The following is a 16,094-nucleotide window of genomic DNA, read 5'->3' as shown; positions in this document are numbered from 1 at the left end:
GTCGACAGATGGCAGTGAATTTACTGGGGTTACAAAATTTACTATGACAGTACCGCTCTAGTATAAGTTACTCTATGCCATAACGCTTATTTTCGTAGTCGATATCTAGCGTCAAGTAGCGGATTTATTAGTACCGCAGGTACCGCTAGATGTCACAAGTGTCGCGACTGAGGAAAAGTGTATTGCTTAACAATTTACAACTCATATTACAAGAAGGAGTTGAAAATAAAGTTCCGGTTAATCCGGTTACAATATTAGCTGAAAATTGTTAAGCATTAGACTTTTAGTTCGTCGCGACATCTATTGTCAAGTAGCAGTATAGATAAATCCGCTACTTGACGCTAGATGTTGACTAGGAAAATAAGCGTTTTGGTAACAAAACTGATGTATGAAGTGAGCGCTCTATGCTTAATACTTATTTGTTTATGGTGCAAACAACACTTTAATGTTATATATATGTGACATTTTCAACCAAAAGGTACCACATTGTCGCTTGTCAATAAGGTTGATTTCAAATTGAATTACGCCACTATAAACGATGCTCCGCTATAAATACAATGCCGCGCGACGCTGTGCGGCGTAAGCGCCATCGACAATAAGGTCCCTTTTCATAGAAGATGCCCAATATGTCGTACCTACTCGTATATCGTTCAAAGGGATATGGAAAGTTTTAAACTAACTAAAACTATATTTGTAGCAAATACATTATCCCAAGCACATATATTTAATGATATTTACCCAGTCTTTGGGTCTCATGCTAATAATAAAAATACTTTTTTAAACTATACACTTACCAATTGAAGAGACTGATCTTTGAAAATCTTTGAAAAGTTTATGATTTTTGTCAGCAAACAAGTCGCAGTCAGGTGCAAAAGATAATTTTTTTTATGTAGATAGCCCATTCATTACAAATACAATTGATAGTAAAAATTGTTGAATCTATGGTTGGATTGTCAGATTTGTCCTGAATGTCGGAATCGTTGTATGATTGTTGGATTACCAGTCATATTCACGTAACAATTGTCAGTTTAAGGGTCTCCGGCAAGCTCGGTTCTCCATACAAACGTAGTTCCGCTCTCATTTTAAATCGACTAGCTAGTTTGCTCTGAAACTTTGTACTTACAATAGGATAAGGTATATCTATGTATGAAATTAGTTTAAAAAAATACAGCGAATTTACGTTTTTCATACAAAACGTGTTTTTGCTCTATTTCGTTTGTTTTATAAACTGGTGCTAAACTAATTTCAGACATAGATATACCTCATGTCATTGTATGTGCAAAGTTTCATTACAATCCAACACGTAGTTTTAAAATGAGAGCGGAACTACGTTTGTATGGGAATGTGCAATTCGGCCGAGCTTGCCGGTGACTCTTAATGGCCTTACCAGTGAGTACGTATTGTCGCACATGAGCACCAACGCGTCAATGGGGCTGGTGTGGTTCGCGACACATATCCCGCTCCTCGGCTTGTTGTCATCATCGTGGTAAGTGATCACAGCGTTGATACACCGAGACAGGAAGTTGAAGCACATGATGCTGACGCTATAGTTGACGCGCTGCTTGAGGCGTCCGTCGGGCAGCGTGCCCACGCACGCCGTGCACGCCACCAGCCACCACACCTGACCCAATACATGAACATGCCGATGCCAAGCATTCAAAACCAGAGACAATGCCCTCAATATCATAGACAATAGACTACAGTGGAAGTTTGACAGCTGAACCAGGCCTATGGAGCTCTCCGCGCGAGCTCGGATTTATACCTACGACTCGCTTCCCGCCGGCGGTACTAAATCCAGTTGGTTGCCACACGCGCTCACGCACGCACGTCACCGCGCGCTATGCCAAAGCAATGTCTTCGTAATGAATAAATAACGCAGCGTGGATGCAAATAAAAAATATAATTTTTCCTCTTTCGACAGATGAGGAAAAGTAAGTAGACATTCTCAATTAGGTACTTACACCTACCGCTATTATTTTTACGATAGTTACAAGCTACGTAGGTACTATTGAATTGTTTTAAAGACGTAGGTAATGTTTTTTACCACGTGTTTGAAAGAAGCGTCGGCAACCCTAGCGTTGTGCCGGCGCGCGCGGTGCGGGGAGCGGCGCGTTGAAGGTCACTCCATTGTATTTTTGTGTAGGTATCAAAACGGTAGGTATTTGCATTTTCTTTGAGAGATAAGTATCTGTCCGTAAGAACTATTACATAATCCGTGGCTGAACTATGAATCAGTAAGTTAATTCTCAGAGAAATAAGCAAGCATAGTGCTCACTCCATACATCAGTATTGTTACAAAAAGACTATTATTTTCGTAGTCGACATCTAGCGTCAAGTAGCGGAATTATCAGTACTGCTACTCGACAATAGATGTCGCGACGAACGGAAAGTCTAATGCTCAACAATTTACAGCTAATATTATAACCGGAACTCTATTTTCAACTCCTTCTGCTTGTAAAATTAGTTGTAAATAGTTTAGCAATACACTTCGTTAGTCGCGTCACGAGTGACAAGTGTCGAGTAGCAGTACTGATAATTCCGCTATTAGACGCTAGATGTCGACTACGAAAATAATAGTCCTTTTGGTAACAAAACTGATGTATGAAGTGAGCACTATGCTTACTTATATGATTCTGACATTCATTCATTTATTCCTTTATTAAACATAGTTTTACATTTCAAACACGATATCGCGCCCTTGAGACGCGAGAGACAAAAACGCAAGGCGCAACGCCATCTACTTAAATTGTGTAAACACATTCCACGAAACAAACACACGTCCATATCTTGTCTATGATACAAAGTTATTTGTCTCTGATTTTCAGCAAAACCCAATTATTTCTAAGGACTCCACTCACGTTGCAACAAATTGCATGCGATTTAACATAATTGGCGGATTTGTAATAACGTGTGTGGAGGCCTTAACCTTTTCGACGCCGTGTCACACACAAAAGCTGTCACTCGGACGCCACGTCACCAAAGTATCAAAACTGAAATTGAACTATATGCACGTAGGTCTATGTTGCTTTGTGGTCTATGATTAATCGGTCTTTGGCGTTGAACCTACGGTGTATATCGGTCATTGGCGTCCAAAAGGTTTACCAGACACATTTGCCAAATGAATCGGGACGAACACAGATGAAACAGAATAAACAATAAACAGCACCCGAAAGCCCGGAAAAAAATATATACCATAGAGAAACACTGATTGGAGCTTAGCACTGCCACATCTATTGTTGTCGTGTGGTTGGCAGCACAGATTCCGCCTTTAGGCATGTTCTGTTTATCGTGGTAGTCTATGACCACAGATAAAGAACGTATCAAGATCCGTATTGATATGATATAGGACATCATGCCTATGAATCGCTGTATTCTGCCGGGCGGCAGCGTGCTGGTGACAGTTGTCATTGTCAGCATGAATATTATCTGTGGTTGGTTAGTGAAACAATAGGTTAGTGTGTTTAGAAAAAAATGTTCCTTTTGCGAAGAATCACATAATTGAGGATATTTTCTACTTAGAATCATGAGTAGAATTTAATTCTTAAATAGTGTCGTATTTGGTAGCTGGCAACACTAATTTTAATGGTTAACTTCTTTTTTGCGAATTGCCACAAAACTGACTTGATTATTTGTAAGAAAAAATAGTGACTTTCTTTTTTCATTTAAAGTACCCCTGATTCTGAGTAACAATCACATTTTTCGCATAAAAGCTAATGTTTTTCTAAAAACGATAAATATTAAAAGTTGTTTAAAAAATGAAAAAAAAAATAAGACTAGAAAATAGAATTGTAGAGAATGTGTTTACATAAAAAAGAGTATTAATAATTAGTCACAATAATTAATTAAGTAAATAAAACAATACACAAATAAGAATTGAACAGTGAAAAAATCTAAAATAAAAGAAAATCTGTTTTACAAAAAAAATTTGGATCAGAAATGTTAACTTGTTTTGTACTATTGGTTAATTTTATCGAGGTAATTAGAATTGTTAGCTTAGATTTTTCTGTCAATTCTTCGTAACTTACGTAGTTTTCGTAGGTTACCTAGGTTTCGGAGTTCGTAACGTACGTGTTTTTTTTAATTTGTTAATTTCAAGGGTGCATTCCTGAGCTTAAATCAAGTAACTTTCTCAAAGACCCCGATATTCTAATTAACTCAATTTCGGAGATAATTTTTTTTTCTGATAAGGCCTCTACGAGCGTGAAAAAAAAACACGGTAAGAATATTATGTTTATAACTTTATACACACAAAGAAAAAAGTAAAATTGCCTTTATTTCTTCTATGATATTTGAGATACTGCAGTATAATTTCATTGAGCAGTACAGTCAAGGTATCAAATATCGGCAAGGACAATGCGCCAAAAATGTGTATACATGACCTCATTGCCCATGTAGGCGAGGTCGTGTGTACATACATATCTTGTTTTTAATTTGTTTGTAGTTTTGCAGTGACTTAGTAATTTGTCAAAGGACTGTCTCATTTCAAACATAGACAGAGAGATAGATAGCCAGTCTTCTCCGATACCACGTGGACAACGCCGTCCTAGAAACGTCGGAGGTAAATTTAAAACTTATTTTACGCGATTAAGTTCCGTCTTTGTAAATTGAGCAAAAATCGTGAAAGTTTAAATCAGTGTTTTAGACAGAATGAATCTAACTGTCTTTGTCTTACACTAGTACTAGCACCCAAAAGAAAAGGATGAGTATAGTTTTTTTGTTCTTATTTACTGACAAATTGGTTTGACCAACTATATATAATACCATATGTATACCATACTGTTATGCTGCACAGCTAGAAAAATTGTCACTGTCCACGTGCCGAATTGCCGATATTTCATACCTTGACCGTACCAATATTTCGGATCCTTTTTCTTAAGTTTTGGAAACAGAAACGTGAAATGGTTTTGGAAACAGAAACGTGAAATCAAGAGCTAAATAATGCAAGAAATATAAATGTGATCGTAATGTCCTCACCCCGATGACGAAGATCATGATGCGTAAGGGCAGCAGGAAGAAATAGCGCACCACGAACCCCATCATCCAGATGATGGTCAGGCGCCAGGATAGGAACTCGTACTGCCTGCAAACAATTAAAGTACCCAAATTTAAACAAATAAAGTACTCAAATTTATACAAATAAAGAACTCAAATTTATACAAATAAAGTACTCAAATTTAAACAAATAAAGTACTCAAATTTAAACAAATAAAGTACTCAAATTTATACAAATAAAGAACTCAAATTTATACAAATAAAGTACTCAAATTTAAACAAATAAAGTACTCAAATTTAAACAAAAAAGTACTAAAATATAAACAAATAAATTTAACCTGTCGTCAGACATGCTAACATTAACCCTTAAATGCAGTGTAGGATACAGCCTACACAACATGCATGAACATCAAATTTTTTTAGACAAATTCTATTTGTTCCTATATGGGGCATTATCTATAAAAAGGGACCTTATTGTCGAGGGCGCTTACGCCGCACAGCGTCGCGCGGCATTGTATTTATATCGGAGCATCGTTAATAATGGCGTAAGCGCCATCGACAATAAGGTCCCTTTTTATAGAAGATACCACAAATAAAGTACTCAATTTTAAACTGTCGTCAGACATTCGATCTGAAGCCCTTAGTTTTCTAATTGTTTTTGTAGCTTATCATAGGGTTCATGGATTAATTACGTCACACGAATTTGTGGGTGTCAAATTTGTGTAGACAGCGCTCGTTCTACCCTCATTCTTGCGCGTCGGCTGCGTTCACTTTCAACGTTACCATCGCAGCCGACGTGCGATGAGGGCAGACCGAGCGCTGTCTACACAACTTTGACACCCACCCGCTATCTTCAGTCACCTGTGAACATGATGCATGTAACTGCGTCGAAATATCGGGAGCTCATAAATAATACAAAAGGTAATCACGGTCTATATTCCGGTCAATATAAGTCTAGCAAATACCCTATTGCTTGTACACTAACATGTTGGTTCTGGTGAGCAGGTTCCAGCTCCTCAACTCCTCGGCCTCGAAGACGGATGTGACCTGGTCCTCGATGATGGACTCCATGCCGGCCTTCACAAGGTCCATGCAGTGGTGGAGGTGGAACTCCAGGTTGTTCTGTGGGAAAAAAAATCTTATACCTTTACACGAGTAATTCTTGTATACGAGTATCTATATATATATGGGGATTTCAGAAACGGCTAACGATTTCGATGAAATTTGCTATATGCGGGTTTTCGGGGGCGAAAAATCGATCTAGCTAGGTCTTATCTCTGGGAAAACGCGCATTTTTGAGTTTTTATATAGTCCAAACTCGGGGTTTGTCAGAGAGGTATGGAGCGCAGCATATTAGGTGTGAAACTCGGGGATCGCATCCGGAACACCATGCTGCGCTCTAAAACCCAAATAATAGATGTAGCTCGGAAAGCGGACAAGTTAAAGTGGGACTGGGCTGGTCATGTCTGCCGCATGCCGAATGACTTGTGGGCCAAAATAACCACAGAGTGGGTGCCCCATGAGTCAAACCTCTTTACGTTAGTTAGGTCATTGATCAGCCTTTTGTACATTTATGTTATTCAGAATTTAATTTTGAATGTTATGCATGATTTAGGCTAAGTTATTTTATTGTATACAATTTTGCATGATACTTGTATCTTAAGAAAGCAAATAAAGAACTGGACTGAACTGAACTGAACTGAAACCGGGGATCCGGCAGACCTCGTCGGCGATGGCGGGATAACTTGGACTCCTTTTTGAGCGACTGGCCAGATGTAGCTCAAAACCGGGAGGAGTGGAAGAAGAGGGGGGAGGCGTTTGCCCAGCAGTGGGACACAATAGGCTCGTAATAATAATAATAAATAAATAATAATAATATGTTTTCCGTAGATGTCCGCTACGAAAATAATAGTCGTTTTGGTAACAAAACTGATGTATGGAGTGAGCACTCTATGCTTACTCAATTCTCTATGGTCATACGGAACAAATTGTACAATGAGAACAAATTATACCTCGAACATGCAAAAAAAAAATCAGCTGTCTCATATTTCGGGGAATCTCATATAAATTATTTCTGTGGAACAGCACATTTGTGGTATTTTCTATAAAAAGGGACCTTATTTTCGATAGCGCTTACGCCATTATAAACGATGCTCCGATATAAATACAATACCGCGCGACGCTGTGCGGCGTAAGCGCCATCGACAATAAGGTCCCTTTTCATAGAAAATGTCCCATTTTTTTAGTAGTGCCCAGGGACCGGACAACCCTTTCCGCGATAAAACCCTTTCAATGGGTGACACTTAAACACGGCTAACACATTGAAAGACTTTCCCTTTTGAACTGCAAGCCTATTCATACCCTTACCTTTGGCTAACCCTTACCGAAAAGCTAACCAAAAATAAGGCTAGCTCTTAATAAGGGTTACCCTTATCTTTAAGCGCTTTTTATAAAGGTTTCCCTTTGCGTGAAAGAGACAGGATTAGTATATATCTACGGTAGTGTATGAAAAGGAAAGAAAATACGTGCCTAGTCAAAGAACGCCGCCGTCGCCGCCGACGATCGCTCGGATTCGAAGTAATGTGTGCTTTATGAAAAAGGTAGACGACTTAAATTAGCACGCTTATATGCTAAAAGGGAAGCCCTTTATAAGGCTAACCCTTATAAGCAATATGCAAGGTGTTGGTGAGCGGATGATAAGGGTTTTATAAGGGTATTTGGGCTACCGATTACTCAAATGTGGTAGCTTTATATAAGGGTTTTTAAAACCAAAACAAAGGGTTTCGTCTGGCAAAGGGTATGGTGAGTTAAGCCTTATGAAATACCCTTATAAAACCCCGATAAGGGATAGCGGGCCGGTCCCTGGTAGTGCCTCCGTCAATTCTTGGGATTAGTTGTCGAGCGGACCCCAGGCTCCCATTAGCCGTGGCAAAGTTCCTGGATAACGCGAGGAAAAAGAATAAAGCTTAAATAAAATTAATATTTATATGTACCTCTTTCGTCCCTTCCCCTTTCCCGGTGCTATCAGGCCGCACTCCGTTAGAAACCCTTTCCTGGCTTGTGCTTCTCTTGTAATTGAGCTCCGGCGAGGGCCCCAGTATCTCATCTCGCTCTATCACTGTCATCTTCGTGCCTACAATTAAAAGTTAAATAAAATTAGAGAATTAAGTAGACATAGGAGTGCTCACTTCATACACCAGTTTTGTTACCAAGGACTATTATTTTCGTAGTCGACATCTAGCGTCAAGTAGCGGAATTATCAGTACTGCTACTCGACAATAGATGACGCGACGAACTCTAATGCTCAACGATTTTCAGCTAATATTACAACCGAATTAACCGGAACTCTTTCAACTCATTCTGCTAGTATATATTAGTCGTAAATTGTTGAGCAATACACTTCGTCAGTCGCAACTCGCAACACAAGTGACATCTATTGTCGAGTAGCAGTACTGAAAAATCCGCTACTTGACGCTAGATGTCGACTACGAATAGTCTTTTTGGTAACAAAACTGATGTATGGAGTTAGCACTTTGTCTACTTTATTCTATTTGATTATTTAATCGTATATTATATCGAATGAAAGCTTATTTTATATATAATCTAACTGTAATAGGTTGCCTTATTAAGAAGTTGGTCCGGTCCATGCTAGCCTAGAATTTTAGATAAAATGGGTTCAAAATTAATTTGGTAGATATGTTTTAAATCAATTAAAAGTGAAGTTAATATAAGCAAAGAGAATATTATAGGATAGAGGGGTACTGTCATAATAAATTTACTGCCATCTATCGACACACGATTAAAACTAAAAATAAAAATGTATAAAAATAAATATCATAAAAATATGGAAAAATGATTTCTTTCACTGATATGTGTTAAAATTGTTAAATAACAAACGAAACCGTCAACACCATCTAAACGAGAATAGGCCATAGGTTAGTATTGGTGGTAGCGCCATCTGCGAGAATCAAATTTTCTTAATTTCCGAGGCACGTTTTTCCCTTAGACTGTATCCATCTATTACGGAGTTTATATCTTTGGTAGTAGGTTGCCTTATTAAAAAGTTGGTTGCCATGGTTGCTAGATAAGACTAGGTTATTCTTCAAAATTAATTTGATAAATATGTTTTTAGTCAGTTACAAGTGAAGTTAATATAAGTGTGTTAAAAAAGTCGAGTTGGATTACTAAGATTGATGTAAAATACGTGAACGATTTACCGGACCAATTGGTTAAACAATACAACGTTACGCAACCTCGTTGTTGACATAATGTTAGCATTAGTTGAATTGAGATAACAACTTAACAACTCTCACGTGTACCTAATGTTTCACCATAGAGTAACTTATACTAGAGCGGTACTGTCATAGTAAATTTTGTAACCCCAGTAAATTCACTGCCATCTGTCGACACACTTTAAAACTAAAAATAAATATTTATAAAAATACGATATAATGTATTTAAATATGGATAAATGATTTTTTTATTTGCATTAATTACTTTTATGATTTTGACCCATGTTCTTTCACTGGTATGCGTTAAAATTGTTAAATAACAAACGAAACCGTCAACGCGATCTATACGACTGTAGGCCAAAGCTAGTAGCGCCCTCTGAACGAGAATCAAATTTTCTTGATTGTTGAGGCACGTTTTTTCCTTAGACTGTATCCATCTATTACGGAGTTATATCTATCTTTGGTTTCACATACGGGTAGCGTTCGTTTATTTGCGTTGAGGGTTTGTGGCACAAATCACGGTTTTTTTCTGCTACGTTTTGAGCCCTCCTCCCCCTTAGTGATATTTGGCAGGGTTCTACTTGGCTATACCACTCCTCCACATAACCTCTCGTTTCTTTTTTTAAATTTTAAGTGCATGCCCGTTGCCAGGGAGGTTTTGGGATCATACCAAGCAACTTTTACTATGGGACCAACTACGAAACCGCGAAAAAAAAAGTACCCTCCCATAGAAATGGATCAGGCAAAGTGTATGAAAAACAGCCAAATTTTTTTTCGCGATTTCGGCGTTGGTCCCATAGTAAAAGTTGCTCAGTATAATCCCAAAACCTCCCTGGCAACGGGAATGCACTTATTTTTTAGACACCGTGCATAATAAATCTTGTTTATTTTTCTATTTTCTTATAAGTATCTACTCATGTCGTACATATTTTTTCTTAGTTTCGTTCACTGTAGAAAAATAGAAGAAGAAGAAGAAATACATTTATTCCATAAAGCACACATACACAGGACAATACAATGAAAGAAAAAAGATGTTTAAAAAAGGGAATATGAAAATAATAGCAAAAACAAAAAAAAAAAATACACGAAATCTCCTTATACCCCCGTCCCCCAAAGCGATATGACATCTGACGTGATTTTTTCGTGCATAAGGTCCTTGTTTTAGTCGCGCGCGTCAGTTGACGTCTTTGGCAGTCAAAGGTTAACGTTTAGGATCATATTGAAGAGAGTGGGCAAAAGTGGGCAAACGTGGGCAGAGTGGGCACTGACCGTTGATGCCGTTCTCTTTAAAGATGGCGGACGGCGGCTTGTCGTCCGGCACGGGGGGCTCCTCGTCGTCTGAGCTGTCGCTGCGTTGCAGCTTCTTTGCCACCTCGATGTGTTGGCGGCCATACTGGAATAAAAAAAAACAGAATAAGTAATAGTATTTCATAGATTCTTATAACTCATTGGCATGGCTATGCCAAAATATCTTCAACTGACTGTCTTATTGAGTTACTGCTCTTATGCTAATGGACCGCGAGCCAGGCGCAAATTTCGTCAGTCATCGCCTCCCGGGCGAAAACTCGTATAGCGGTTAACGGCTATGTATGATGAACCCTCGTGAACGTCAGCTGCCGCTCCGTTGGTGGGTTGAGAAATGGCAGCTTCCGAAACGCGTAACACGGTCTTTCCACCGCGATACAACCGGCTGACGATTTGTTTTATTAACAATAGCATCTAAACTATCATCTGACAAAGTATCAAACGGGAGGAGAGGACGCCGATGCCTAAAAAGAATTTTCTTTTTTACATGTTCATGTGACCAGCTGACGGTCTTTCCACAGCGATACAATCGGCTGACGATTTTGTTTATTCACAATAACATCTAAACTATCATCTGACAAAGTATCAAGCGGGAGGCGACGACAAAATTTTTTTTATAGACTTTATTTGCTGCCATTCCTCAACCCACCAACGGAGCGGCAGCTGACGTAAACGAGGGTTCATCATACATAGCCGTTAACCACTATACGAGTTTTCGCCCGGGAGGCGATTGGTCATGGAAATCTGTTCCTGGCCCGCGGTCTATAAGCGAGGCAGTTAATTTGACCGCCTATGACGTCAAACGATATACCAAAGATATATATAACTCTTTAATGCGGCGCGGGGTGAATCCATCGGGGTCCCTTTGTTTGACATGATTATTGAAAGTCATAAATTCATAATGTAATGTTTGTCATATTATCATTAGTCATAATTCTGAAACCGTTAACTTTTCAGGATTTTCCTCAGGTTATCCTATAGATAGGTTAGGTTAGGTTTGTTTTATGGCAATCCTTGAAAAGTTACGCGTTCCTTAGAAAAACCAAATTATAACGAAAATGTTGACAAACAATACATTATGACTTAAAACTATATGGGAAACAATAGAGACCCGAATCCATCCTATCCTAACCTATTCTACCTATAGAAGCGTCCTACCAAAGATAGATATAACTCCGTAATAGATGGATACAGTCTAAGGAAAAAACGTGCCTAGAAAATCAAGAAAATTTGATTCTCGATCAGAGGGCTCTACTAGCTTTGGCCTACTGTCGTATAGATGGCGTTGATGGTATCGTTTGTTATTTAACAATTTTAACGCATGGGTCAAAATCATATAAAAATAATCAATGCAAATAAAAAAACATTTCTCCATATACATTTTATTTTATTTTTATAAATCTTCATTTTTAGTTTTAAAGTATGTCGATAGATGGCAGTGAATTTACTGTGGCCATAGAGTAACTTATACTAGAGCGGTACTGTCATAGTAAATTTTGTAACCCAAGTAAATTCACTGCCATCTGTCGACAGACTTTAAAACTAAAAATGAAGATTTATAAAAATACGATAGAATGTATTTAAATATTGATAAATGTTTTTTTTTATTTGCATTAATTATTTTTATGATTTTGACCTATGTTCTTTCACTGATATGCGTTAAAATTGTTAAATAACAAACGAAACCGTCAACGCCATCTATACGACTGTAGGCCAAAACTAGTAGCGCCCTCTGAACGAGAATCAAATTTTCTTGATTTTCGAGGCACGTTTTTTCCTTAGACTGTATCCATCTATTACGGAGTTATATCTATTTTTGCTGTGGTTACAAAATTTACTATGATAGTACCGCTCTATCTTATTATTATATCCTCTTTGGTATGTATAAGTTACTCTATGGTTTACTAAAAAGGCTAGTGCACTCTGTGGCAGAACATTGCAGTAATTAATATTCCCTATTGTAACGTCTTAAGACTCTTAAGTTAAGAGAATTAGAGTGTGTCAAGGAAATTTTGAACACCTCGCCCGCTTAGCAACTTCTGCTGTTAACTTGACTGTACAATGTATCCATGCATGTATTCTTACAAATGATTATAATAATTGATACATATTGTTGATTGCATTAGCAGAGATAAGATAAAGTTATGGATTAAAGGCTAAGAATTATAATCGAGAGGTCAGCGTGATAAGTAACAATAACAACGTCAACATGAGACGTAAACAAGTATTCTAATCATAGGGAAATAAGTACAGATGTACCGATAAGTACAAATGGTAGACCCAAAAACCGGCCACGCGCGAATCGGACTCGCGCACGAAGGGTTCCGTACCGTTATGGAAAAAAAACAGCAAAAAATCACGTTTGTTGTATGGGAGCCCCATTTAAATATTTATATTATTCGGTTTTTAGTATTTGTTGTTATAGCGGCAACAGAAATACATCATCTGTGAAAATTTCAACTGTCTAGCTATCACGGTTCATGAGATACAGCCTGGTGACAGACAGACAGAAGGACGGACAGACGGACAGCGGAGTCTTAGTAATAGGGTCCCGTTTTGCCCCTTTGGGTACGGAACCCTAAAAACGATGGATGGATTGTGTGAAAGAGGATATGAGAAAGGAGTGAGTGCTGAGGTGACGAAAGATAAAGGAGAATGGAAGAGAAAAACATGTTGTGCCGACCCCACATAACGTGGGCAGGGCAGGAAGGGAAATAAGTACAGTCAAGGACATAAATATATATCAAAGAGGATATAATAAGATAGAGCGGTTCTGTCATAGTAAATTTTAAACTTTAAAACTAAAAATGAGGATTTATAAAAATACGTTAAAATGTATTTAAATATGGATAAATGATTTTGGAAGGTAACTGCCGGTAGGCCTCCAACGAGATGGAGCGACGACCTGGTGAAGGTCGCGGGAATTCGGTGGTTGCGAGCGGCACAGGATCGGTCGGAGTGGCGAGCCTTGGAAAGGCCTATGTCCAGCAGTGGACGTCTATCGGCTGACATGATGAAATGATTTTTTTATTTGCATTATTTATTTTTATATGATTTTGACCCATGTTCTTTCACTGATATGCGTTAAAATTATAAATAATAAACGAAACCGTCAACGCCCTCTATACGAGAGTAGGCCAAAACTAGTGGCGCCCTCTGATCGAGAATAACATTTTCGTGATTTTCGAGGCACGTTTTTTCCTTAGACTGTATCCATCTATTACGGAGTTATATCTACCTTTGTATATATACATTCCCAAAGTTTCAAAAATATGTGTATTTTTGATCCATTTGTCTGTATCAATATTTTTGCCTTCGACTGTACCTAAGGATAGGGTGCTAAACTCCATACATCAGTTGTCTTACCAAAACGCGGGTTATTTTCGTAGTCGACAACTAGCGTCAAATAGCGGAATTATCAGTACTGCTACTCGACACTAGATGTCAATTGTGTCGCGAGTGACGAAAAGTGTATTGCTCGACAATTTACAACTAATATTATAAGCAGAAGGAGTTGAAAACAGAGTAGATTAGCTGAAAATCGTTGATTGGACTTTCCGTTCGTCGCAACATCTATTATCGAGTAGCAGTACTGATAATTCCGGTACTTGACTCTAGATGGCGACTACGAAAATAGTCTTTTTGGTAACAAAACTGATGCATAGAGTGAGCACTCTGTCTACTTATTTATTTATTTAAGCTTTATTGCACAATACATGAAGGTACAAAAGGCGGACTTAATGCCTTAAGGCATTCTCTACCAGTCAACCAAAGATAGATATAACTCCGTAATAGATGGATACAGAGGAAAAAACGTGCCTCGAAAATCAAGAAAATTTGATTCTCGTTCAGAGGGCGCTACTAGCTTTGGCCTACTGTCGTATAGATAGCGTTGACGGTTTCGTTTGTTATTTAACAATTTTAACGCATATCAGTGAAAGAACATGGGTCAAAATCATAAAAATAATTAATGCAAATAAAAAAAATCATCCATATTTAAATACATTTTATCGTATTTTTATAAATATTTATTTTTAGTTTTAAAGTGTGTCGACAGATGGCAGTGAATTTACTGGGGTTACAAAATTTACTGACAGTACCGCTCTAATATAAGTTACTCTATGAGTCAACCAATGGGTTAAACCAGAAAGACTTAATTCTCTTTGATATAATTGATTTTTGAGAGCTGATAAAGGGTAGCCTTCCACTGTCACTGAAGCGAAAACTCGTCGACATGTGTATCCTGCCCGTCCTAACCTACGGTGCTCAAACATGGTCACTCACAGAGAGTCAGAAGTCCAAGTTGAAGGTATGCCAACGGGCTATTGAGCGCAGCATTTTAGGTGTGAAGAGGACCGATCGTATCCGGAACACCACGCTGCGCGCAAAAACCCGCATTGCTGACGTCGGTGAGAAGACTGCTAGGCTCAAATGGGACTGGGCCGGTCACGTCTGCCGCATGCATCCAGACAGATGGGCTAGCATAGCCACCAAATGGATGCCAGAAGAGGGGCGCGGACCCGGCAGGCCCAGACGGAGATGGCGGGACGACCTAGACACCTTTCTCAACAACTGGCCGGAGAAGGCACTATATCGGGAGTCGTGGAAGACAAGGGGAGAGGCCTTTGCCCAGCAGTGGGACACCATAATGGGCTAGTAAAAAAAAAAAATTTAGTGGGGAGACCCTATTGTTTTGTTTTTCTTTTGAGGTACGGAACCCTAAAACATACAGTATGACTACGATCCTCCCCTCTTCTTCATTTGGTTAAAAATGACATATTTCGTTTACAAACCCGCTAAAAAACTTATCTCTAAACGTGATTTTCATAATTTTATCAACTCAATCGTCACCATATTGTTTCTAAGTAGAATTATCTTCGTGCAAATATGATTGTACAGATAGGTAATATTGGAAAGGAAAATAGAAACAGTGAATAAAGTCTATTTTTATGTCCTATTGTTATAACTGTTGTTATTATTAGGTATATAAAGACAAGGATTACTGATTTAATTAAATCTATTATACAAACCTAATTATTTAAAGCGGAGTGAAGGCATTTGTATTTTAAAATAATTATTAGACTTTTAGTTATAACTAGCTTATGCCCGCGACTTTGTCTGCGTGGAATCAGTAACAGCAGCTAAAGTATAGTGCCTGGATAAAGTGTAATAGCAATTATTCAATTTGAGAATAAGCTTCATTGCTTGACATCAATTAACAGGCAATTCATTAAATCTCTCAATTTTATCCCCCTTTTCACTCTTTAGGGATGATTTCCGACATAAATACTATCCTATGTCTTTCCCCGGGACTCAAACTATCGGTACGCCAAATTTCAACTAAATCGGTTCAGCGGTTTAAGCGTACAAATATTAGTATGGATGGTACGGGGTAACATACTTTAAAAATACTTCAGATAATAATAGATTAACAGATTTTTTTTTTCGCGTCTGTAGCCTCTGTAAGCTACTGCGTCCTTTTAAAGGTCGCTTCCGCTCGTAATTTTAACCTTCTTCTATTCTAACCTCGGTGTTCATTTACCTTATTTAACTTATTTCTTGTGT

General features: G+C 38.2%; 1 protein-coding gene across 2 annotated transcripts in view; it reads right to left on the bottom strand.

The window, feature by feature from the left end:
• LOC134751998 (glycerol-3-phosphate acyltransferase 4) overlaps positions 1-16,094 on the bottom strand; it is a 63,826-nt gene that overhangs the window by 17,930 nt on the left and 29,802 nt on the right. The window contains exons 2-6 of one of the 2 annotated variants that reach the window (XM_063687548.1): positions 10,494-10,617; positions 7,986-8,125; positions 5,978-6,114; positions 4,975-5,080; positions 3,193-3,426 (exon numbers count right to left, since the gene is read on the bottom strand). In XM_063687548.1, the coding sequence (XP_063543618.1) occupies positions 3,193-3,426; positions 4,975-5,080; positions 5,978-6,114; positions 7,986-8,125; positions 10,494-10,617 (741 nt within the window). Of the gene's footprint in view, positions 1-1,387; positions 1,622-3,192; positions 3,427-4,974; positions 5,081-5,977; positions 6,115-7,985; positions 8,126-10,493; positions 10,618-16,094 lie in introns of both variants that reach the window. The other variant, XM_063687547.1, reaches the window with a different exon arrangement.

This window comes from Cydia strobilella, chromosome 24, assembly GCF_947568885.1.
Source record: "Cydia strobilella chromosome 24, ilCydStro3.1, whole genome shotgun sequence".
In the NCBI taxonomy this organism is placed as follows: domain Eukaryota; kingdom Metazoa; phylum Arthropoda; class Insecta; order Lepidoptera; family Tortricidae; genus Cydia; species Cydia strobilella.
Note: the sequence above shows the minus strand (reverse complement) of the source record. Positions and strands in the feature narration are given on the sequence as shown.